Below are 24947 nucleotides of genomic sequence, written 5' to 3' on the forward strand. Positions count from 1 at the left end.
ACTGATAAAAATACTAAAACACTGATTTAATGTATTTTTCGCAACAGTATTATACTTATATATATTTCAAAGTTACAAATACATTATGTTTGATATATTAAATTTATTTCAAATAAGAAAATAATTTAATTACATGAAATGGATGATGTTTTTTTTTTTGATTCAACCATAGACTGTATAAATAAGTATTTAACCCATAAGTTTATTTATTGTTGCACTTATGACCTCCGGCCAGCAGGGTGCGACCAGTATAGTCTTTGGGTGCGAAAGGCGGACGTTACCTTACACGCTTGTCGTGAGAACTGCCGTTAATGAGCAATGTGTGTCGCAAACCACCCAGCAATGGACGCCGGGTCACAACAATACACGCATATCCTGTCTTATGAGTTGAGATTTTAGTTTAGTTTTTCGTGATAAACTTTATTTAGATAAAATAAAATGTCGTCCTCTGTGGAGAAGCACGTGACGGCCATCTTGGAGGAGTTCATGTTGACGGCGATGACTGAAATCTGTGAAAGACTCAAAGTGGAACCTGCTGGAAACTCAAAGACTGAGGTCATTCACGCAAACACAGCTGCATATCTGATTGTGATTCGTTTTATTCATTATTTCTGTTTATCACAGATATGTTAACAGCAGTTCTTCAACAGCTAAAACAAATTAATAAGCCCAGTCAATTGATTTTATGTAGTTAGGAAGATTTCGATAAATGAAAATCGGTTTACAGAAGTTTTTCCAGGTTTTGTCACTAACTGTGTCCCAGAGAAATCAACATTACATAATACAGGTCAGTACCGAATCCTGACCTTATAAATTAATTGCTGAAAAAGGGACATGTAGCTTAACATAAGCCTAATTTAATAATTAATAAGTCTAATCTAGCCACCCCATTTATATAAATAAGGGTGGACTAAACTACAGGAACACCTGGTGATGTAAGAGTACAGTTCAACAGCAGCACAAAGTACATCCGGCTTTAGTTGAATGAACACAGATGCAGAGTAGACAACACATAGACTGCAGCTGTAGGGGAGGAGATATCGGTACTTTGTTTTATGTGACTTAAGCTTCTGTTCTTTCCCCCTCAGTATGCGAGTATGCATTGAGCATATTTATATATATGTGTGCTGCAGGAGCAGCTGGTGGCTGTGATAAGGAGACATTGTCAGGCTCTGCTGCAGGAACTGAGGAGGCTTCTAGATGAGAACCAGGAACCGAAAGACAAGCGAGAGGAGGAGGAGGACAGTAAGGACCTTTAATAAACTAACATGTTAGCAGGAGGAGTGTCATGGTGTCCATGTTTAACCCAGTCACTCACAGTGCTGATCTTTGTCTCTCTGCAGAAGAGCCTCAGCAGGACTCTGCCCTCCCTGCATCTGAAGGACACACTGGGGTGGAGGTGAGCCACCAATCACACGCTCCAAATTGTAAAACCAGTCCATCAGAGCAGACTCCTGCGGTGGACAGCCGGCAGACCTTCACATGCAGTGTCTGCAGCAGCAGCTTCTCCAGACGCACCAACCTGAGCGCTCACCTGAGGGTCCACAGCCGAGAGCGGCCCTTCACCTGTCCCACCTGTGGGAAAGCATTCTCTGCCCGAAGCAGCGTTAGAGTCCACCAGCTCACTGTTCACAACAAGCGGCGGCCCCACAAGTGTTCTCACTGTGGGAAGGTGTTTGGGACCCGCAGCCACCTCAAGACACACCAGGTGTCCAGCTGGCGGCGCCGCGGCAGGCCGTTCAAGTGTTCAGCCTGTGGTGAGGTGCTGGCTGCAAGGTGCTGCCTCCCTGAGCACAGACTAACCTGTCAGAGAACAGATGAGAAGTGCAGGTGTGCCGAGTGCGGGAAGCAGTTCTCTAAACACAGCTACCTGTCTGCACACCAGAGAGTCCACCAGAAGGACAAACCATTCAAATGTCCAACATGTGAGAAAGGATTCACTTCGCGTCGCAGTGTCCACGTCCACCAGCTGACAGTCCACAAGGGATTGAGACCGTTCACCTGCAGCGTCTGCAAGAAGACCTTTAGCCAGCAGAGTGGCCTCAGAGCTCACCTAAGGACGCATACAGGTGAGCGGCCGCACACCTGCGAGCAGTGTGGGAACAGTTTCTCCAGCAGGAGCGCCCTGTCTGTCCACCTCCGTGTCCACACAGGAGAGAAGGCCTTTAATTGTGACACCTGCGGGAAGAGCTTTAGCGTGTCAGCTAACCTGCGACGCCACCAGCTCGTCCATACGGGCAGCCGGGCTTTCAGCTGTGATGTGTGCGGTAGTAACTTCACACAGGCTGCACACCTGAAGGTACACCGCAGCATGCACAGTGGCGAGTGGGCATTCATCTGCAATGCCTGTGGGAAGGGCTTCAGACAGCGCAGCGCTCTATTGGTGCATGAGCAGAGCCACACTGGCATCAAACCGTACAACTGCAGTGAGTGCGGAAAAAACTTCTCCTCATCTACGTCGCTTAAACGGCACCAGCTGGCCCACAGCGGTCAGAGAGCTCACACCTGCGATGAGTGCGGGAAAAGCTTCACCAGTGCCCAGATCCTGAAGACTCACCTACAGCTGCACAGCAATAACAAAGCATTCTCCTGCGACGTGTGCGGCCGTGGCTACAGCTCGCTGAGCTACCTGAAGATGCACCGACGCAGCCATTCTGAGGGGAAGCCGTTCAGCTGTGCTCAGTGTCAGAAAACCTTCTCCACGCAGGCCAGCATGAAGCTGCATGAGCGCACACACAGTGGAGAGAAGCCGTTCATCTGCGAGGTCTGTGGGATGAGCTTCAGTGTGTCACAAAACCTTATCCGACACAAACGTGTCCACAACGGAGAGAAACCATTTGAGTGCAGCATCTGCGGGAAGAGATTCAGTCAGAACAACAACCTGAAGACTCACCAGCTGATTCATACTGGACAGAAACCATTCAGCTGCTCCGCTTGCAGCAGGAGCTTCTCTTCTATGAGGAGCCTCAGAGAGCACAAGTGTGTCACAGGTGAATAAATGCTGCACTTTACAGACTTCAGTCAGAAACGACACTGAAACAAGAAATGTGGAACGCAAAATGTCCTGAAGCGGGACAGTCGAGGGTCTGAGAACCTAACAAGACCAGATTGTGTTGATGACCCTGAAAGCTCAGCGGGTATTTTGGGATTTGGGGGAATGTAACAAAATCTATACATTTGTTTGTTTTATTTCTTTAATTTATAACCAAAAATAAGATGAGAAGACCCCAATAGTTCACAAATTAACTTGTTTTTTGGATTAACATCACTCTGAGGGTGCTGTTTATGAGTTCTAACTTAAAACCTGCAACCAATAAAAACACACTTAATACAGATGTGCCAGAACAATTTTTCCCATCCCGATAAAGATTAAGATATCTACACTTCAGTATTAGCTGATCGGGAGACACTCATGATCACTGATTGCTGACATGGCCCACTTTGTCTAACACTGATATTTGCTATTGTCACCTGAGGATTTACTTAAAATCAGTTTTGTTTTTTAAGGGGGATTATTATATTAGGATTTCTAATCTGATACCTGATACTATATTTAAGGCTGCATTCGAGTGCATTGGAACAACTCTATCAATTAAAACTATTATTTTGAAACTCTCCTGAATCTGAAGGTTCAAAAGTGGAAGAGAGAATACTAAAAATTAGAAATTCTGTATGTTGTTTTAGGTGCTGCAGTGGGATCCTTGACAAGACACATGGAATCATGGAGTGTCTTTTATAATTATAAAATGGTCCTTCAATGGTTCACCCCCACTCAGCACTTAATTGTTTTTTTTATCATTCAGAATATGTAGTTCCCTCAGTCCATATGATCCTGGAAGAGATTGATTTTAAAATGAACTCATAATTATCTGAGCATTTCATTTGCAGGAGTGTGGATGTTTTTTAGGAACTGTCAAAATCTTCGGATGGAATTTCTCATGTTAAAATGCTCTCTCTCTCCATTCATGTTTAGATGCAAATCCTGACCTCTTGTACAGTCAGAGGGCCTCATTGGTTTATGTTAGTTACTGAAACAGAAAAATAAAATGCCAATGTTCAAATCACTGAGTTCATTAACACTCTGATCCTGTCCCCATATAACTTGGAGCAAATTTGCAAATTTATTCATTTACGGAGAAAAAAATGTTAAATTAATAATAATAATAATGATAGACAATCCTAATCTTTTTCTTCTAACTAATTTCAAATTATTATACTATCCTTTAGGTGTCTATATTTTATTTAGTTGTTTCTGTTGGTATTTCTGGAAATAACTACGCATTTGGCGCTGGATCTTTTATTTTGAAGCCAAAAACCGGAAGCTGTCGATCGTTGTCAACACCCGGTAGGACGGTCAGTGGCTCTCTCTGGGATCAGTCCCTCAATCTATGCTCTGTACCCACCCAACCTACACACAGTTAGCCATTGCAGTTGCAGGTGACAGACTAATCAGAGGTGAATCGAGCCAGGTAAACCGTCGGAGTCCTGCACGGATGAAATGGAGGGGCTCCGGTTCCGGCGGGTGCAGAGACCGCAGGTCATCACTGACGAGCTGCCGGAGCATCGTTACAAAACATCCGGGTAAGAAACAGAACCAAGACCGCGTTCTGAACCTTATCCCGGCATGGACACCTGCAAAGAAACACAAACAATTTCCATGATGTAAAGGTTCCGTAAACAACACAACGGCACCGTGAGCACCGGGCTCAAAGGCAGCAGCTGGATGTTTCCGGCTGATTGAGGATTGATTGAATAACCGGAAGCGATTTGCTTGACATACATACTCAACTGTAAATAAATGCAGGAAGGAGCTAATTTTGCTGCTCCAAACCTCTTACTAAAATGATTAATCGATCAGAAGCTGAATGACTGAGAAATCATCACCACAATAGAACTGAAAATATGAATCCGATGAAGCTTTGTGACTTACTTACAGTTGCAAGACAAGTAATTCACACCCCTTCAATGTAAATACTGTGTGAGTTATGTTTGTGCTTAAATAATGTAGGCAAAACGATTTAACGTAAATGCACTTAGCATGTTAAGTAATACAGCTAAACTCCTCTTAAAGGTAGTTAGCTTAGCATAAATATAAAACCAGATCTTATTAGTTGTCATCTCATTTTTTGAATATTGAATTTGTAGTTTGGTTGCAAAGCTACAGATCAGACTTAAATGTACTAAATTGTACATTAATGTCTTGTATTGATTACGATATAAATTCCATAGTTGCCAGTCAGACAGAAATCTGAGACACATGATACCTTTTAGCAATGGACTGTAAATAACGATCAAACTGAAGTATTTAAAATGGTTAGAAAGCTAGAAATACATGTTGGTTCTGCAGTTTTAAAGACATAAATGTTGTATCCACATATAACCTTCCTATCCGTTTTACCATGTAAAATCCAGCCCAAAACATGGATATATTTTTACTCAAATTGATGGCTTCTGTGATTCAGCTCTCTGTCTGCAGAGGGCGGTATACTTTGTGGGCCTGAAAACATGGATGTTCTATTAATAGTAATATTGGACAAAGATGGTGCCTATTCAGTCCATATGAATTGCTCGTCTAGCACATACGCAAAAAAACGTTTCAAGCTTCTTGATGTATGTCAGAGGTATGGGACCGAGTGAATATGTGCAGTAGTGTTCACAGATTTTTAAATCCTTTTTCCTGGTTCAAGGTAGCTGTTACAAATAGGCCTATAACACCTCTGTGGGTCAATGTTCATCTGAGACATTTAACAGTGTTAATCATATATTTAGGGATGCAACAATAAACTTACACAGATAATTCAGTAGTTTCTATTTCTCACATTGATATTAGTTATTAATGTTCAGACTTTTTTCATTTACATCTCTTGGGCTCCATGTTATAATATGTAAAGTAATTGGATTCCTGTCTGATTTGTTCAAACGTAGCGTACAGTGAAAAGACAGGAGGACCAAAGATAGACCCCTGAGGAAGCCCAAAGAACACGATGATTAGAACTCAAGTTGAAGTGTAATTTAAATGTCTCTGTCATTGTTTCCTCTCTCAGGACCTACAGTGGAAAGGTTTTCCAGGTGACTCTGCTCTCTCTGGGGGGCTTTGTGCTTTTTCCTCTCCTGGTCATTATCCTCATCCTGGAGTCTCCCATCCATCCTGAAGTATTCAGGTGAGTCAATCCAGTCAGTCTGCTCGCTGCAGGACTGGATGGCAGACAGTGGAAATTTCCCGTGTTTAAATTTTAGTCAAAGTAAATTCTCTATAGTTTCCATCTGATCTAAAAACACCTTGATGTTTAAAGAGTTATAAAAGAAAGACATTTTAAGTTTAAATTGTAGCAGCCAAGTCAGTCTGCTTCAGTTTACTTCACCAGCACTTTCTGTTTCAATTAAATCCAGTTTGAAATGAAAGATTTTGATTCTAACTAACACTTGTACCTGTACCTGTCCCAACTGTCATTGGGCGAGAGGTGGGGTACACTCTGGACTGATTGCCAGTCAATCATAGGGCTGACACATAGAGACAACCTTTCACGCTCACACTCACACCTATGGGCAATTTAGGGTCACCAATTAACCCTAACGAGCATGTCTGTGGGAGGAAGCCAGAGTTCATGGTTTAGTTTGTGTTGCTGAATATTTGAACTGTGCAGCAGATATCTGAATATATGCTGACTCTGCAACTTCACCTAGTTAATAATTCATGGAAAGAAACATCAGATGCAGACTTCCCAGCGGGACACAAAAACTCTGACACGAAAACGTTTGAACACAAATATATTTTACAATCAAATTTGTGGATATTTTGGTCTTGAAACAAGGTAAATCATCACAGGATGATTTTCAGGTTTTCAAACACAAATAAACATGTTTCAGGAATAATGTAGAAATGTGCTACTAGTTCTATGTTAAATTAAAAAAACAGACAGGTTGAGAAAAATAAGCTTTAAGAATTTCCATGTATGTTAAAACATTTAAACACTTGATTGAGTAGTTCTGTTTAAGTTTTAGTTCTGTTAATTAAGTTGGAACATTGTAAGAATAAAGTTGCATTATTTCTAGAAACAAAAATTAACTAATTTCTTTAAGTTAAATCTAATTATTTTAAGAAAAATAGAGAAAAAAAAAAATTTTGAGAAAAAAATTGAAATGTTTTAGAATAAAGACTTTAATTTGAAAGAGAATTTCACTAAAAAAGCATCCATAGTCTAAACATACAATTTCCTTTTTCCAGAAGAAAGTTGTTATAATTAGCACACATATTAAGCAAATACATATGTACGTTTTGTACTTTTAATGCTCAATATTTTGACTTTACTTTGGATCTCTAGCGCTCATACTTGGTCACATAATGGACTTTTTCAAATGTATCCTGCAGCCTGAAGGAGCCTCCGGTGATGAGGGGCTGCTGGGAGCCGAACCTGAAGCTCAGAGAGGCTAAGAGACTGTTTGAAGACCAGATCACCGGACCAGAGTCCATCACAAATATCGGAGGTTGGTATAAAGTTTAGTTTAGTTTGGTGCAAATTAAACCATCACTGAAAATTGACTGTTTCTACGATATTTTTAATTGCCTGTCAGCGCTGGCAGTGAATCTGTGTCAGATAAAGTGATTTATTGCACTCTGCCAAAACAGCCTTTGTTTACAGTGTGGTGGAAAATACCCACAGTGAGTGATCAGTTAGACAGGAGGAGGATCAGAAAAGCAAAGCAAAATTCAAAGACACAAGATGTACAGCTTTGACCGACACATGGGTTGCCAAGATCGACAGAAAATGAAAGTTCCTCACGGTAGCTTTAAGTTTTAAGTTTAGTTCAAAATTTTGTTGAATTTAATCTTTAGTTTAGTTTTACCTTTAGTTTTATCTTCAGTTAAGTTTTAACTTTAGATTAGTTAAGTTGAGTTTTAAGTAGGTGACTTTAGTGCTTTTGTCTGGCCAGTGGTTCAGGCAAACATGCCAGAAGGTTAAATCTGATTTCTTCAGTTTAGTGAAATGGTTTCATGTTGCGTTTAAAGTCCAATTTTCAGAGTCTGACTTATAAACTTACACAATGTCTCCATGAAATGAGAAAAACACTTGATCTTAATTTTCTCATCTTTCTGGCTTCACACACAACCGACCCGATAAGCAGGTTTTATATTTTTCAAGCTCAGCAATGAGGAAAACTGAGAGCTGACAGACGTTTGTCTCTTTACTCTGCAGATGTTTTGTTTACTGGAACAGCTGATGGGAAGATTGTGAAGGTGATTGGTCGAAGAATTCACACGGTGGCGAGACTGGGAAAGCAGCCCTGTGGTAAGAAAACAATAAGGTTTAGTTTTATTGAAAATACAGTTGTAATCTTTCAAGAATAAAGGTGCTTTATTTCTAAAAACATTTTTTTTTTTTTAATGAAAAACGTGAAGAACACTGGGAGATTGACTGTAATGCTGCCGGGCTCTGACCTTTTACATACTCACATTTAGACTCGGATGTTTCCTCTCGTTAGTTTTTCTGTGATTGCTTCATTCTGGGGTTTTAATATCCAGTCAGTTTCAGAGTGACACAACAACGGGACGGTTTAAAGCACGGCATGTTGAAACCTGCTCTGACTCTCTGGTTCTGCTTGTTTCAACATTAAACATGTACCTGAGCTGAGAAATTAAACATGTGACATCATTGAAGCACAGTTTGTTAACCACAAACAGTAACAGATTAGGACACTCTCTCCCTTGTTTTACACAAAATAAAAATGGAACTTTAAAAGAGGAAACAGCGAAGGTTTAAACGGCAGGACTAGGTTTAATTGTGAAACAGGAAGTCAGTAATGGTTGCACCATTACAACTTAACAAATGTCCCAGCTAGTAAAGGTTTGAGTAATGTGTTAATATTTTGCTAAGAAACACCTGTAGTGCTGTCCAATCAGGAACAAGCACTTATGCAAACAGGAAGTCAATGTATCATCACATGCTGTACTGTATAACCTTCAAAGTTTAGAAGGCCAAATCATTTGTTCAGTGGATCCTTTGTAAATGTTGGTCTGACTGGGTTTTATTTGTATCTGAAGTCTTGTTGAAGTCTGTGTTCGCAGAGGGAGGGAGAGTTTAGATAAAGCTAAGCGTATCAACAGTAATCTGTTGTACAGTGGAGCTTAATTATAAGATTTGTAATATTAGGTGCTTTTTGAAATGCAAGTTGAAGTCTTCTTTTTGTAAATATCTTCATTAAAATATTAATTAGACAGTTTTTAGACCAACAGTCAGGTCAGAAACCTCTTTTACCCCTGAGGCTAAAGGGCTCATTTATAAGCATGCTAATGTTAGCTATCAGTTAGCTTAGTATTAAACAGCTGTAGTTGAATGTAACATAGCACATTTGCTCATGTACTGTGTTGAATATTTGGTGTACTTTTACTTGAATGTTTATGTCACTCTGAACAAGACAAACAGGTCCAGTGAAGCCAAACACACAAAACACTCCTCATGTCTGATAGAGGAGCTTATTATTATCTTAAACCCGTCAGTCCCAGAACTATGTTGGGGTCGCACCCACAGTTGCAGTGAGGCCTGTAAACAAAATAATTCATAAATCTTGCTTTTAATTAACAGATCAGTGGCCTGGCACTTATAGCAAAATAAACTATCATGCTTGCGTGATTCCCATATTAGTGCAATTTAAAAATGTTTGTCTGTGTTATTTATATATGAAGCTTTACTTAAATCCTCACAGATTACAAACCATTATAAATCTTTAATTAAATCAGTCAAATAGATCTTCAGTTGCAAATAGTCCTGGTTATTCTGATAAAAACATGCAACCCGATAAGTAAATCAGACACAAAATACTTCATGATGAAAAATGAAAGAAAATAATAACTTCTCAAATTAAAATAACTTCCATAAAAATGATGTCACGTTTTGATTCACTTTAATCTCTATAAAATCAAGGTACTTTTAAATGAATAAAGTTTGTCTGTGGAACGAGATGCAATGACGTTTTTTAGGACTCATCTTGACACGCGAATGTCTGAACCAAACCTCATGAAAATAATTCAATTTTTCCGGATGTGTGTGTGTGCAGGGTCCAGAGAGGAAGAGCCCAGCTGTGGGAGGCCGTTGGGGATCAGAATCGGACCCAACGGGACTCTGTTTGTAGCCGACGCTTACCTGGGTCTGTTCGAGGTCAACCCCACCACAGGTGAGAGAGAGTACCACATAACCACATCCTCTGTATCAGTGTTACTGTTCTCCCTTTGTCACTCCTTCCTCTGCTCCCACAGACCTTATCAAGTTTGTTCTGACAGACTTTGGATGTTGTGTTTATTCAGCATGTGACATGTGTTACAATAACAATACAAACAAATATTTTAAATCTCACATTATTAATGAAAAAAGAAAAAGGGTAAAGAGTGAATCAAAGGTTTTTTGTGTAGTTTTCAGAAAATTATGGACGTCAGGTGAACTGCAATTACCACCAGTACAAAGGACGCTCAGTAGCACTATGTAGGCAGAAGTTAGCATCGCTGTCCTCGGCCAAAACAGTGATGTGACAAACACAAGGCTGAAAGTGTTTGAGACGCACCACTAAAATTAAACACCTTTCCTTTTTACTGTTAGTGACATCATTTCATCAAAATCATTTTTCATAGTAAATAAGTTAGAAACGTTATTAGGTCATTTATTAAGCTAGACAACCAACGAATCAGGTAGTATTTTGCTAGCAAAAACCATAGCTAGCAAGTTAGCTAGGGAGCGTTCTTTGTACTTTGCTTTCACTACATGGAATTATAGCGAATTGCTTCACTCAGGTCCTTTCCATTAGTTCCTTTTTGGGCATTTTTGTGCCTTTATGTATAGGACAGCTGAAGAGAGACAGGACATATTGGGAGAGAGTGGGGGATGACATGCAGCAAAGGGCTGAGGGCGGGGTCTAACCTGCAGCCGCTGCGTTGAGGACTGTTGCCTCTGTATGGGGTCTGCTCTACCTACTGAGCTAAACCAGCACCCCAATATCATCTAATTCTAAATCACATTATTTACAGTTATTACAACAGTCATCATGTGATTATCTGCTGTCAGATCCTCTACTCGCTGCATCACAGCCCAAACTGCAGTGTTCTTTTGTTGGTTTTCTGTGCAGGTGAAGCGACCAGGTTGGTGAGGGGGGGCGAGGAGGTCGCTGGCAGGAAGCTGTCGTTCATCAATGACCTGGCGGTGACGCAGGATGGGAAGAAAGTGTACTTCACAGACTCCAGCAGCAGGTGGCAGCGAAGAGACTACATGAACCTTATCATGGAGGCCACGGCTGATGGACGGTGCGCTAAAATTATTCTTTACTATTAACTCCTTGCCAGTGTAAAGCAAAAAGGGTTGTACAGAGTTTTTATGTTTGTAGTTGTTTTTAAATCTGGTGTTAAACTTTGATTCATCTTATGTGGAAGATTTATAATGCCTGTTCAATTTAACAGTAATGAAAAGAAATCCAGGATACATTTTTTAATATAAAACAAAATCAATCAAGTTCCAATAACTTTTTACATGTTTTGATTTATTTTTGCTGAAAATCTTCAGAATCCAAAGTTTATTTGAGCTCTGTCTTTTTTTTTTGCTCGACTTTTATTTAAACATACATTTGAGATCTTCTATGAAATAAATGAACACTCTCATTAAATCTAATCTTCAGTCACAGATTCTTATTTTCGTGTTTGTTGATGTTTATGTTGTTGGTTTGTCTGTCACTCTGCTGGTAATAAACCCAACGTTCCTGTTGAAGTTTCACAATAAAAGCCCTCCAGTTCCTCGCCTTTCCTGTTGTAATAACAGAGCTGTTGTTGGGTTTCCTGTTTTCAGAGTGTTGGAGTTCGACACAGAGACCAGGGAGCTGACGGTGGTAATGGAAAACCTTCGATTTCCAAACGGCATCCAGCTGCTGCCGGATGAGGAGTCCGTGCTGGTGGCGGAGACCACAATGGCCCGGATACGCAGGTAACACACCTGACTGACCTGAACCTCTACTTCTGGCAGCTCATACTGTATTTCAACAGGCCAAGTTTAGACATTCTTGTCTTCTGTTAACAGAAAGAAAGACATAAAATAAAGAGTGTTTTTTATCTTTAATTCTAATTTTTCAAAGCTTAAGCATGTTCTCTGTGAATCCTGTGAACACCACATTAAAGTAATGAATATTGCTATTATGCTGACCTGGAGTTAAACACGTTTTTATCTCAATGTGCAGCATGTGTATCTTGTTAATGTGTAACTGACACTTTTAAACCAGAGAAATATCATAAAGGAATAATAAGATCTGTATGTGTGTTTACATTAGTGCATTAAATATTCCTGGGATTTGGAGTAAACATGTTATCCTGGTTCAGAACCTGAACATGTCAACTGTCAACACGTACATCTGCATCGAAATACAATGAAATGTTCCGTCATATAGAAAAAACTGAATAAAATTAAATTTAAGTGAAATAAAAAAATACTAAAACATCTTAAATAAAAGAAGTCTTACACAGTAGAAATAAATAACTCGTGCACCAAAAAGTTCTTGACGCCATTAAATGTGTGCTACACAGCAAAAAATAAATAAAATGCATTTAGAGAAGTTCCTTTCAGTAAGTAAGTAATATCGATAACTCCACAGCTCACCTCCTGTTTGAACGAGTCGACCCAGATTCTCTCTAGGGATGATATATGACCGATGTTACATAACTCTGTGATGGAGGAGGAGGAGGATGTCAGGGATGTTGGCTCTTGTTGTTGCCATGGAAACAAACATGCCGGCCTTCTTTTACCCACATAATGTGGTGTGTGTGTGTGAATGTGTGTTGAGTATGAGTGTGTGTGTCAGGTCGGTGGTTATAGTGGGAAGTGTTGCGACTCGGGTTATTTTCATCCTTCCTGCTGTTTCTCTGCTGAATTCACTCTGAAATCTGAATGATGAACTGAAAGAACTCTGAAATGTAAAAAATAATATATAAACACCACAGGGGTTTAAAGTTCTCAGTCTCTGTGATGGATTATCATCGACCAACCAACCTGATTAGACCGAGGAAAAAAAGGATGAGGGGAGGGGACGTCATAACGTTACCTTCAAGTCACCGTTATTAATATCAAACAAGTCATCATGCTAGTGTAGCCATTGTATAAGCTCGTATTCCATTTATATGAGTTAAACCGAACTTCTGCTACTTTAAGTCTGCTTGAAGAAACCCTCTAACCTTCAGCAAATGATCATTTATTTTTGTGACCAACATAAACGTGCAAGCGGCAACCTCTTGGCCTTAGATGTGAAGCAGAAGTGCCAACAACTGCAGTACCTTGAGTGGCCACTTGAGGCTGGCATATTCATGAATAATGTAAATGAGCTCCGCCTTTACGAGCAACATTAAAGTGATGAACACACAAATGCAGCAATAATTATAATCCATTTATATAACATAGTATTCTGCAAAAGGCTATTCTACATTATAAGCACTTTCAGAATGACTTTTATTTGTAGCTGAGAACTTTTACACTAAAGTATTACTAATAAGACTGCTTAATCTTCTTCCTTTGCCACTTATTTGTTTTCAGAAGAAGATGTTGCTCTGCAAAGCTTCATTTAGTCTTTAAAATCACTACATTTGTCTACTGGATGCAAATGCAAAAGCTGTGCCAGTTTTAGGAAACAAAACCAGATCAGTAATCAGAAGTTATAAACTGTGTCTTTCTCTTTCAGAGTCCATGTTGCCGGTCTGAACAAAGGCGGGATGGATACATTCATTGACAACCTGCCTGGTTTTCCTGACAACATCCGCGCAAGCTCAACCGGAGGTTACTGGGTGGCCATGTCTGCAGTGCGGCCAAACCCGGGCTTCTCCATGCTGGACTTCCTGTCCCAGAGACCCTGGATCAAGAAATTCATATTTAAGGTAAAAAATAATCTATATTTAAAAATGCAATCTGTTGGTATGGGACCAGTTTTCAGTATCAGAAATGCTCTTGTTTTCGATAGTAGTGCATTTGTAATAACCAATTAAGTATCAGCTTTTCATATCCCATTGACGATCATCTGACAACGATTTAGCCTTTTATTAATCTCTATTAACAGATATCTGAATGCAAGTGGAATTAGCGTACAGTATAATGGTGATACTCTTATCACATTTGTTACAACGGTCGGGGTGACGGGTCTTGAGATGGTTAATCAAGTTTGTCGTGTTGAAAGACTTTGCCTTGGCTCCTCCTCGCATCACCGAAGCTGAGCAGTCATTGCAAATAGCAGTTTTGATATCTATTTCGGACACTTTGAAAAACTTCCACACCACGGACATTTTGGCTTCTAACTCTCTCGTGCTGCAGGTAGACACACGTGACGTCATCACGCTGCACCGCGCAGGTCTTCTTCGAGCCGGGGACATTGCGCCGAGGTCGGGCATTTAATCAAGTATACAGCAGCCCATTATTTTATCGGTTAATTATATCGGGGGATATCGGCGTGTCGGCCGATACCGATAACGTGCCGATAATATCGTGCATCCCTACTAACAATCCTTTTATTAGACGTCGTATCTCAACTCCAGCTACATTCACGCTTATCCTGTTGCTAGTAGGACTGTAAACAAAGCAGGATGTCCTTTATTGCTAACCGCTGGCTACACTGTTAATCCCAAACGAATGTGTTGTCTTCCCAGAGGATATAAAGGCATCCCCATAGCCAATGGGTTTGGAGATTGAGGTACAACTAAAAAAAAGCGAGAAAAAAGGTCTTGGCTTGCAGGTGGTCCTGGACTTTCAGGGAAACTTAAAGAAAAGAAAGTGTCAATAAGAGCCAAGATTGTGAAATGTAATAGACAATTTTATTTCTTCTTAGCATTCCTTTTTTATAACTTCCATTTTTCACTCTTTCCATCCTTTATCTTCCTGTACCAACTATTTCCTTCCCTTCCTCCTACACCCTACCTATCCTCCTGTCTACTTCTCTTCCCTCTCCAGCTCTTCAGTCAGGATGTGTTAATGAAGTTCGTCCCTCGGTACAGCCTGGTGGCGGAGCTCCATGATGGTGGCATCTGCACGCGGAGCTTCCACGACCCCAACGGCCTGGTGGCAGCCTACATCAGCGAGGTGCATGAGCATGATGGGAGTCTGTACCTGGGCTCCTTCCGGTCGCCGTACATCGCCAAACTTGACCTGAGCAACGTCTAAAAAAAAAACACTAATGGACAGACCATCATACAGACAGACATTTGTGACTTTGTGTGAAGTCTGAAAAAAAGTGACACAGCCTTCGTCTTCATCAGTGAGGTCACGAGAAACTAGGATGTGAAATACTAAACTGTCACAGGAGGGCTGTCAGATTTGGATGGGGGTGAAGCTAAGCTAATTGATGGATTAACACGATAATCATCTCCAGAGGATAAATCCAAGGAGAGCCTGTTGCTGTGAATTGCCTGATATTGTGTTCATGTTTGTTTATATGTGTTTCAGATGGTTATATTGTTTTAAAGGCCTCTGTACCTCTGTACTGAGACTTGAAATCAAATGATAAGGTTGGCCAGGGCTGTATTCATTAACTTGTATCTATGAAATATCAGAGCACTAAGAAAATTGACTTCATATTCAGTTGACCAAGATATATGTGACAAAGAAAAGAAGCAGATACTCACAAGTCAGAGGCTGAAACCAGCAAATGTTTAGTATTTTGCTTGACAAAGGACTAACATGAAACTTCATTATCACAATAGTTCAGTCAGACAACTCACGTTGTTGTAGTTTGAAATGTTTATTGCAGCAGCAGAACAAAGCTTGTGTTTGGCGTCTAGGCTCCGACCTCATCACTTCTTGCAGATTAATTATACATTCAGAAATTGAGGAGTGATGAGATAATATCTTAAACCCCCTTTTCGGAGCCTGCAGGTGGATGCTGGGGTGGTGGTGGGGCTGAAAGTAGGAGCGCAGTACTGGTGCAGGGCAGCGGTGGCGAATGCAGAGGGAGAGACCGGAAATCTTGCAGCTTAAATAGACCGCCAATTGGGAGGAAGTGTTGTCAGGCGACTGTGGAAGTGACGCATACCAATTATTACATCAGTGCAGCTCGAGTTGTCTGCCTGAACTAGCTCGCAGGCGTCGCCTCATTTGTTTAATTTTTTCTGTCAGTTGACGAGGCAGATTAATAATCTTGTTGGTGTCTTTGATCAGGTAGTTCTGTATTTAAGTCCTGATATGAAGTTTTACTCTCAATTTGAGTTCTCATTTGACTGTGTTCAGAAAAGATTTAACAACTTTTGTGTGATGAAAAAAACGTTTTGTGTTAAAAAAACAAAACAACAGTTTTCAGCGCGAGGTGTCAACAAAGTATTGTTTTTTTTATCGGTACTGAACCTGAGGTACTAATCAGAAAAAATATCGAAGGGTTTCAAACAATACCCTACACTAGCTTAAGCATCTGAAAACTGCTTGCAACCTAGCTCAAGCTAACTAACTTGCCCACCAGCAGGCTGGTTCAATCACTAGCCTGCTAGCTTGCTCATTGTAGCATTCCCCGTCAATCCCACTAGCTAGCAAGGTAGCTCAGTCAGTATATTCCTTTGTATAACTTGTGCAAGCAGAAGTGATTCTGTGCTAACTTTACTTCTTTATTTTTGCCCGTTGTTGTTGACTCACAGCACATCTCACTACCTCAGGTGCTAACTTTGTATTGTCGGGATTAGCGCTTGTTAACCACTACCAGCTGCCATTTCACACTTTGATGAGAGCTCACTGAAGTCTATCAGAGCGTGGTCTGTGATTAAAAAGAAAACAAGTTTGGGAAATGCAAAAAAGAAATTTGAGTTTAATGTAATTACTAATAATGACACCTTTGGTTTCTCTTGCAATCAGGATTTATTGATCAGTTCTTGTGATCAGGACTGTATTAATGTCCATTCCAGGATAATACCTTCTGTACTTCCTGTGTGGTCCAAACCAGGAGAACCAGTTTCTGTTTCCATCCACATCTGGTGTCATGAGTTAACTTAGTTTGGATTATCTCGTGATAATAAGATAAATGTTGAGATAAGGGGCCTGAAAGTTTTAGTCTACAGCCGTTTCAGCACTTTTAGAGACATAGATTTTGGATTGAGTTTTGTGTGTGGGCATGTTGATTTTTTTTTTTTTAAACAAGGTGCCACATTAAGTTTCTGTCTGTTTTTTGCACTAAAAAAATGTACTCTGAGCTTCTGTTTTCAGACATTTCAACATCAGTTGAAGCACAATGCTACTGTGATAGAAACTGCAGTGTTGTTACTATTTCCTTATTGTTTTTAATTTGTACGTTTGGCTTTTTCTTCCCTGTATGTGGTGACAGATTGCACTCTTTATGTGAACTCTTTTCCTTCATTTGAATGAACCTGTTTTGCAGCTTTTCAGCCTCCTTTAAATATAAACAGAATTAAATATACAGTGTTGTGTGTATCTGAGTGAGTCCTTCCAGTGAAGGATTTTGTCTTTGTGATACCAGTTAAAATATCACTTATTTATACTTAAAGTTTCTTCCATTACTCTGGTGTTTAAAATGATCAGTTCAGTTCCAACACAAAGTCACACAAACAAACCAATCCAGGCGGTCGTACATTAGCAGCTCCCTTGTTCTACGAGGCAAAAATACTGTTTTTGTTCATGGTGTCTGGTGGCTTAGAAGAGAGCCACGTAACAGCTGTTTCTGGTTAAAAAGCATCTTACTCTGAGAGAAATCTCCATTGAAATCTTTTCTTTTATGTTGCCAGACAGTAAGAACCACAATCTGAGCCCACAGTTGCAAACACAAGCACCTTTTTGGAATTTAAAGTTTAGTTAATTCATAGATAAAAAGACACTATGGTCTTAAAGTTCATTAGAGGGTTTTAAAGACATAATCTTAGAATTAAGCAATGAGATGGAGTTTTTAAAGGGGCTTTTACGCCTTAGATGCAAACATAATTACCCACAAATATTGTAATGTATTGAAATCAGTTAATACACTAAATCTTTCTTTAAAAAACACAAAATTTCAGCAGAAATGTATCTTTTTCATAGTAAAAGGAGTCAAGTCTTAAAATGCTCTGGTGTGTAGTTGTTTTATGTATTTTTATCACAGACTATAAATTCAATTTCTGTGGATAGTAACGAATTCAAGTTTTGATTCAAGTTCAAGCTTATGTAGTTTTGTCTTTTTGTTGTAACAGTCCAGCTGCTTTACTTCCTCCTGACCAGCAGGGGGCCTTGTCTGCACTCCACATAACCAGACATTAAAGATTTATCCTCCACTGCAGGTCACTGAATGTTTCATTGGAGTATGGAATTTATTATTGCAGAAAAACTTCAACATTCAGTGGTTGATGGTCAATTTTATTTTATGTGAAAAGTTTAGTTTTACAGATAAGAAGAGGAGTAGAGCAGCAGATCACACAGGTGAATGTAACTTTAACAAGTAAACCCCATCAGGAGAACATGATGGAGGATGAGGATGATGGAGTTTAAAGATGATGGATGTTGCAGGACAAAGATGGTGGAGGATGCAGATGATGGAGGTTAAAGATGGTGGAGGATACAGACGATGGAGAATGCAAATGAAGAAGGTTGGAGGTAAAAGATGATGGAGGATGCAGATAAATAAAGGTGGATGATGCAGATGAAGAAGGATGAAGAAAGGTGGATGATGCAAATGAAGAAGGATGAACATGGTGGAGGATGCAGATGAAAAGGATGAAGATGGTGGAGGATGCAGATGAAGAAGGATGAAGATGGTGGAGGATGCAGATGAAGGAGGTGGAAGATGATGGACTATGGAGGACACAGATTAAGAAGGATGGAGGATGAAGATGGTGGAGGATGCAGATGATGGATGTTGGAGCGAGCTGGTGGTTTCAGGGTTTGCAAACAAACACCTGAGTCGTGCTCTTCTTATTCCAGGGGATCACCCAAACCTCCAGGTGACACTGAAACGTCTGAAAAAAATTTAAAAAAACACCACAGGAAGTGAATTTTCTCATAAAAGTCCTTTAACTATGAAGTTAGTTCCGATACCTGGAATGAGTTTATTTTTTGTCATGTCTGATCATTCTAAATTTCATTCCAGATGTGGATGTAGCTTCCTGTTATGTCTGGATTATCCCTTTAATGTACTACTATCCCTTTAAAAAGCAACATCATCTGTGTCTGATTATTGTTTGTCTTCTGGGTCAAATGTTTTTGAGTCGATAGCAGCTGGTCAGATCAGCACATCTGAGGTGGATTAGGTCTAAATAGGATCAGTGTATTTATAATCATATAAACATCAGTGCACACCTGCTCTGTACTCACCTGGTGAAGACGACCTTCAGGCTGAAAGTCACAGTTGGACAGGTTGTTGATGTCGCTGTCTCGTTTGCGACAGACGGTTCTGGAAATCTCAAAATCTACGATGTAACGAATCCCCTTCACGACCTGAAACACACAAACACACATGTGACGGGCAGCAGTGGAACTAAGTACATTTAGTCTGGATCACCGAGGTAACTATACTTGTGTACTTTCACTATTTATTTTTATCTAATACACTATTTATGCCTGACATCTTGAGATACTTTTCAGGTTCAGATTAATAATCGTAAGACACTCACATTAACAACAACAACCAACATTAACTCAGAACTTAATTTCATATAAACCTGTGCAGGAGAGAATCAGACCTCCCCTTAAACATTTAAATAAACTAAAGCCCCATTTTTGAGTTATAAATTCCTGCTGTTTGGTACATTTTACGGGGTTTTTCTTCCTTTTAAATGTTCCATATATTACATTCTAGCAATGAACCAAATGACCTAAATGACAACATTAGTAAATACAATTTTATTTACAGGTAAGTAATTAAAGATTACTCCAGACTCTGTTGACAAGCACCACAGAGTATATGTTGACCTTTGACCCCACACATAGAGTGATGCTATCCCTGTGTCGTACCTGCCGCTGTGCTTTGTGGATGGTGGAGGGTTTGTAGAGGAAGGCATCATTCGATTTGTGGTTAAAGGAGTAGGTGGCATTGAGGACAACCTGCTGGAGGCTGGGATCGATCCTGCTGATGTTGTACGGAGACCCAGGCATGGAGCGGCCATGACGTAAGCCCACCGCCAACATCACCTCTGCAAAAGGGGAGGACAAGAATCACTTCAAATGAACTTTGACCGCTGTTTGTTTATCTTTCAAACTTCAGTGCATTTATTTAAGGACTGTTGTTAAGTACACATTTGAGGTGCTTATGATGGTAAATGGCTGTACCTATATAGCGCTTTTTTAGTCTTCCGACCGCTTACAGCGCTTTTACACTACATGTCACATTCACCCATTCACACGCTGATGGCAAAGGCCTAAGTGCCAAACAGGATCTATGCAATCTGGAGCAATTTGGGGTTCAGTGTCTTGCCCAAGGACACTTCGACATGTGACTGTAGCAGTCAGGGATTGAACCCCAACCTTCCAACTGAGAGACTCTCCAACTCTACCAATGATACTTTATAAGCTAAAATTTGTTACACAAATTAAGTTTTGAAATTTAGCCCATTTTTAAAGATAATTTTTCTGGCCATTATGTCTTTTACAGTTTTACAGTCAAAGAGACCCATGACTGGCACCACAAACCTAGACTTAAAGACCCCCTCCAGTGAAAATCAAGTTTTTAACCTTGTAAACATCTCCATGTTGTGTTCTTCATGTGCTACAAGACATATCAGGGACAACAGAAGCAGTCATCTCCATGGCTGGGCCTGTCTGCTTTTAAACTGCAGTGTACCAAGGACAGGCTGAACAACACGTTTTCAGATTGGCAGGTTTGAGACGTCACAAACCTAAGGAGCCGATAACATTAATGGATAGGATGACGCTATGCATATCATTATGTGTAACCTATGGCAACCACAAATTTTTACAAACTCAATACTGACTTCTAACGTTAATGTTACTACTAATAATAACTAAATTTCAAGCTAGATAAGTTTCAACAAGTTGTCACTAAACGATGGCAGAGATTTTATGAAAGGAGAAACATAGTTGATAGTGGGCGGGGACTATGCAGATTTGTTTATTTTTAATGAGGGAGAAAGAGGAGACGTCTTAGGAAGATTTTTACAAGGTAATTAAATGTATTTTACCGAAATAACATATCAGACACAAATTATTATTTCAAGCAGAGCATTTTACACTGCTCCCTGGTACACCCCTGAACTCCGTCTGATGAAATCCCGGAAACGACAACACAAGAAAACCGGCCTCACTGTACACACCCTAGCATACAAAGACTCCATACAACAATACAAACACGCCCTCAACACTGCCCGCTCCACCTACTACTCTTCCCTCATCCATTCTGGCTCCGCTAACCCCAAGACATTATTCTCCACAATCAACAAACTTCTCAAACCCATGGACAACTCCACCCACTCCTTTACAGCTGATAAATGCAACTCCTTTATGTCATTTTACCAAACAAAAATTGATTTAATCTACAACAAACTCCCCACTTCAAGCTCCCCCCCCCTTAATCCTGATCCTAATCCTGATCCTGACTCTGCCACTCCCCGTCTTACAGATCGCTCACTCTCCCAATTCTCCCTGGTCTCTCTCTTTGAACTTCACAAATCACTATCAGCCATGAGGACTTCCACCTGCGACCTGGACCCCATCCCCACCACCTTGGTCAAAGCCTGCCTTCCTGCTCTCCTCCCCCTCATCCTCTCTGTAATCAACTCCTGTCTACCGGCTCTGTCGCCCCCGCCCTTAAACTCGCCTCTGTCACACCCCTCCTCAAAAAACCTGGCCTTGATCCTGACATTCCCAACAATTACCGCCCAATCTCCAACCTCCCATTTCTGTCCAAAACACTTGAACCGCACCGTTGCCTCCCAACTCAAAACCCACCTGGACTCCAATCATCTCTATGAACCATTTCAATCCGGCGTTAAGAACACATCACAGCACAGAGACTGCCCTTCTCAAAGTTATCCTTCTCGACCTTACTGCAGCCTTCGACACCGTTAATCACTCCATTCTTCTCACCCGCCTTGAATCCTCCCTCAGCATCAATGGAACTGCCCTCTCCTGGTTCAAATCATACCTCTCCAACCGCCACCAGTTTATCAGCATCAACAAATCCACCTCTAAAACAGTCCCTCTCTCTCAAGGCATCCCCTTAGGCTCAGTGCTCGGTCCCCTCCTCTTCATCCTGTATATGCTCCCCCTTGGTCACATCATACGCTGCCATGGACTCCACTTTCACTGTTACGCCGACGACACCCAGCTCTACATCTCCACCAAATCCATCAATGCTGCAACTCACTCCACCATCACAGACTGCCTTACAGACATCAAAACCTGGATGCAAGCAAACTTTATCAAACTCAACAGCAACAAATCAGAAATCCTCATTATCGGTCCCAAATCACTCATCTCATCCTGCCCCGACTTCACCCTTCGTATTGATGGCTCCACTGTTCCTGCGTCCTCCCACATCCGCAACCTTGGTGTCATCTTCGACCAATCTCTCACATTTGAACCTCACGTCAACTACATCACCAAAACTGCCTTCTTCCATCTGAAAAACATTGCCCGTCTTCGCCCCTCCCTCACCTTCTCAGCTGCTGAAACACTCATTCATGCTTCATCACCTCACGACTGGACTATTGCAATAGCATTCTTTATGGCACATCCTCCACAATCCTTAATAAACTCCAGTACATCCAAAACTCTGCCGGCCGTCTGCTCACCCACTGTCGCACCAGAGTCCACATCACCCCTGTCCTACAACACCTCCACTGGCTTCCCATCAAATTTCGTATACAATTCAAAATCCTACTTATCACCTACAAGGCCCTTCACAATCTTGCCCCCTCCTACCTCACCGACCTCCTTCTCCAATACACCCCCACCCGCAACCTAAGATCGACCGATGCCAACCTCCTCACCCCTCTCACCCGAACCAAATACCGGACCTGGGGGGACAGAGCCTTTTCCACAACTGCCCCCGCCCTCTGGAACTCTCTCCCCCAACACCTCAGAACCTCTCCCTCTCTTCCTTCCTTTAAAACTGCACTCAAAACCCACCTATTTAAATCTGCTTTTAACCAATGACCTGTTATTTGTGCATAGTATATGTTCTTAATGTTTTTAATGTATTTGCTATTGTTGCTTCTGTTCTTTCTTTTATGTAAAGTGCTTTGAGTACCTTTTAAAGCGCTATATAAATAAAATGTATTATTATTATTATTATTATTATTATTACTAAAACATGACGGGAGCTGGTCTTGAAAATGAATTGCCAGAAAATTGTCAAAGGAAAATGTGAAACAATTATTGTTGTGTGAATATAGGAATTAATCCATGCACAGAAAGAGCAGCAAAGCTCAAACTGTTTTCTTCCACAGAACTCACTCCTTCCTGTGTATGAAAAAAAAGGGGTTTGGTGAGCCAAAGCAGGTCAACCTGAGGGCAGCAGCCAATCAGCATGCAGAGCTTTTCTCATGTCTGAAAATATGAAGCTACGGCAAGCAGAGTATTAGCTTAGCTTAGCACAAAGACTGGAAACAGGTGGAAACAGCTAGCCTGGCTCTGATCAAATGAAACAAAATCCCCCTACCAGCTCCTCTAAACCTCACAGATTAATTTGTTTCATCTGGTTTGTTCACACTGTAGAAAACTGATGAGTCTAAATGACAGTTTGCAGTTCTACGTAGGATATCAGTGTGTAACAGACTATTTCCTGGATTCAGTTTTGAATGTGCTTAACTTTCACAAAATCTCAAGTCTGAATCTAGTTTTAAGAACATTGATTGATTTAAAAAAAAATATGCTTACACAGTGATCAAAAAATAAGTGCGTCTCAAACATGTTTCTCAGTTTCTAAGAGACTCTTCCTTGGTAATCTCACTGCTGCTGCGTTCAAAGACAATCTGAACTTGAGGTGTCTTCCTACTGCATTTTGTATTCAGAGCTTTAAATCCAAACAATTTTTATATTGAGTAAAGATGGAAAGAAGGAAGATAATCAATAACATGAGCTGGAAAATGAGCTGCAGGAATCTGACTATAACACAAACTGCATTGTAGCTAAAAATTACTTCAGAATCAGAACTTTTCAACATTCACAACATTAAAACATTTGAAACAATATTAAAGTCATGAAGGAAACAAGAAGGGTTGAAGACTTTTTTTTACCAAAAACACCAAGCAGAGAGAGGAGCAGCAACATCTTCGGACCCATCGTGCTCTCTGTTTGCGTCTCTGTAAGCACTTGTCTGTTTCCTGTGAGGTGGCGACACTCTGACCACAGATCAGATCAGGAACAGACAGTCATATTTGTTTCTTCACACTCAGCAACTGCAGGACCTGTCTGTTCAGTTCCTGTCATTTTAATCACTTCCTGTATCTCAGAGACTGTAATTAAGTTCACTGAGCTTCAGGGCAGGTTCACGCCAGCCTTGTTTAGTCCGATTGAACCGAGTCCTGGAGCGTTTGTCCCCTCGGTGCGGTTCGTTTAGGTGATGTGAACGAGGGAATGAAACTCTGGTGCGGACCAAATAACTGAACCATGGTCCGCTAGAAAAGACGGGTCTCGGTCCGTTTCCAAACGAACCACGGTCCGGTTTGACTCTGGTGAGAACGTAAACGGACTTAAAGTAGGACCAAATACAGTCAACAAACCATAAAACGGTGCATTGAATGTGTACGGGTGCTGATATGCAGAGACACGCAGCGAGATGAGTAGAGGACAGACAAGTTGAGTAAAGTTGGAAATATATTCACAAATTCGGCTTTCTTGGATCAATAACTCTGCAGCGAAACATTGTTTATTTTAAAACGACACGTCTTAAGTACCGCAGTAAGGCAGACAGTAAGCTACAACCTCATTGTCAACAGAACGAGCTGTCCTCCGAGCTGTCTAACTTCGGTTGGCGTTTATGCTCAAACGGCTGTTAGACGAGTGCGCAGGGACCGTCTGCAAATTGCA

The 24947-nt window shown here is 40.7% G+C and overlaps 3 protein-coding genes across 3 annotated transcripts; 2 read left to right on the forward strand and 1 right to left on the reverse strand.

Moving 5' to 3' along the window:
- The first annotated feature begins 356 nt into the window (after positions 1–356).
- On the forward strand, positions 357–3357 carry LOC138588629 (zinc finger protein 665-like). Its single transcript, XM_069658855.1, has 3 exons — positions 357–555; positions 1134–1245; positions 1344–3357. Exons 1-3 carry the CDS (start codon positions 439–441, stop codon positions 2996–2998), a joined length of 1884 nt encoding a protein of 627 aa, XP_069514956.1. The 5' UTR covers positions 357–438; the 3' UTR covers positions 2999–3357.
- Positions 3358–4346: 989 nt separating this feature from the next.
- On the forward strand, positions 4347–17390 carry apmap (adipocyte plasma membrane associated protein). The gene is made up of 9 exons (XM_069658653.1): positions 4347–4581; positions 6045–6161; positions 7370–7485; positions 8196–8288; positions 10054–10170; positions 11113–11287; positions 11823–11957; positions 13696–13888; positions 14952–17390. The coding sequence occupies exons 1-9, from the start codon at positions 4499–4501 to the stop codon at positions 15159–15161; spliced, it is 1239 nt and encodes a 412-aa protein (XP_069514754.1). The 5' UTR covers positions 4347–4498; the 3' UTR covers positions 15162–17390.
- A 661-nt stretch (positions 17391–18051) lies between these two features.
- Positions 18052–24868, reverse strand: LOC138588504 (cystatin-F). Its single transcript, XM_069658654.1, has 4 exons — positions 24155–24868; positions 19914–20092; positions 19275–19397; positions 18052–18919 (listed from the first exon to the last, which is right to left on the reverse strand). Exons 1-4 carry the CDS (start codon positions 24198–24200, stop codon positions 18839–18841), a joined length of 429 nt encoding a protein of 142 aa, XP_069514755.1. The 5' UTR covers positions 24201–24868; the 3' UTR covers positions 18052–18838.
- Positions 24869–24947: the final 79 nt, after the last annotated feature.

This window comes from Semicossyphus pulcher, unplaced genomic scaffold, assembly GCF_022749685.1.
Source record: "Semicossyphus pulcher isolate SPU_LCO1_2020_fin unplaced genomic scaffold, fSemPul1.0.p SCAF_12, whole genome shotgun sequence".
Classification (NCBI taxonomy): domain Eukaryota; kingdom Metazoa; phylum Chordata; class Actinopteri; order Labriformes; family Labridae; genus Semicossyphus; species Semicossyphus pulcher.

What these genes read in the sequence shown, in the direction of transcription:
- apmap (XM_069658653.1), top strand. Translation starts at nt 4,499, where the DNA reads ATGGAGGGGCTCCGGTTCCGGCGGGTGCAGAGACCGCAGGTCATCACT. An exon ending in ATCCATCCTGAAGTATTCAG is followed by an intron (nt 6,162 to 7,369) that starts GTGAGTCAATCC and finishes TGTATCCTGCAG; the next exon opens with CCTGAAGGAGCCTCCGGTGA. An exon ending in ACAATGGCCCGGATACGCAG is followed by an intron (nt 11,958 to 13,695) that starts GTAACACACCTG and finishes TTTCTCTTTCAG; the next exon opens with AGTCCATGTTGCCGGTCTGA.
- LOC138588504 (XM_069658654.1), bottom strand. Translation starts at nt 24,200, where the DNA reads ATGGGTCCGAAGATGTTGCTGCTCCTCTCTCTGCTTGGTGTTTTTG. An exon ending in CTCTCTGCTTGGTGTTTTTG is followed by an intron (nt 20,093 to 24,154) that starts GTAAAAAAAAGT and finishes CCCCTTTTGCAG; the next exon opens with AGGTGATGTTGGCGGTGGGC. An exon ending in CTGAAGGTCGTCTTCACCAG is followed by an intron (nt 18,920 to 19,274) that starts GTGAGTACAGAG and finishes AATTTTTTTCAG; the next exon opens with ACGTTTCAGTGTCACCTGGA.
- LOC138588629 (XM_069658855.1), top strand. Translation starts at nt 439, where the DNA reads ATGTCGTCCTCTGTGGAGAAGCACGTGACGGCCATCTTGGAGGAGTTC. An exon ending in CTGGAAACTCAAAGACTGAG is followed by an intron (nt 556 to 1,133) that starts GTCATTCACGCA and finishes TGTGTGCTGCAG; the next exon opens with GAGCAGCTGGTGGCTGTGAT. An exon ending in GCGAGAGGAGGAGGAGGACA is followed by an intron (nt 1,246 to 1,343) that starts GTAAGGACCTTT and finishes GTCTCTCTGCAG; the next exon opens with AAGAGCCTCAGCAGGACTCT.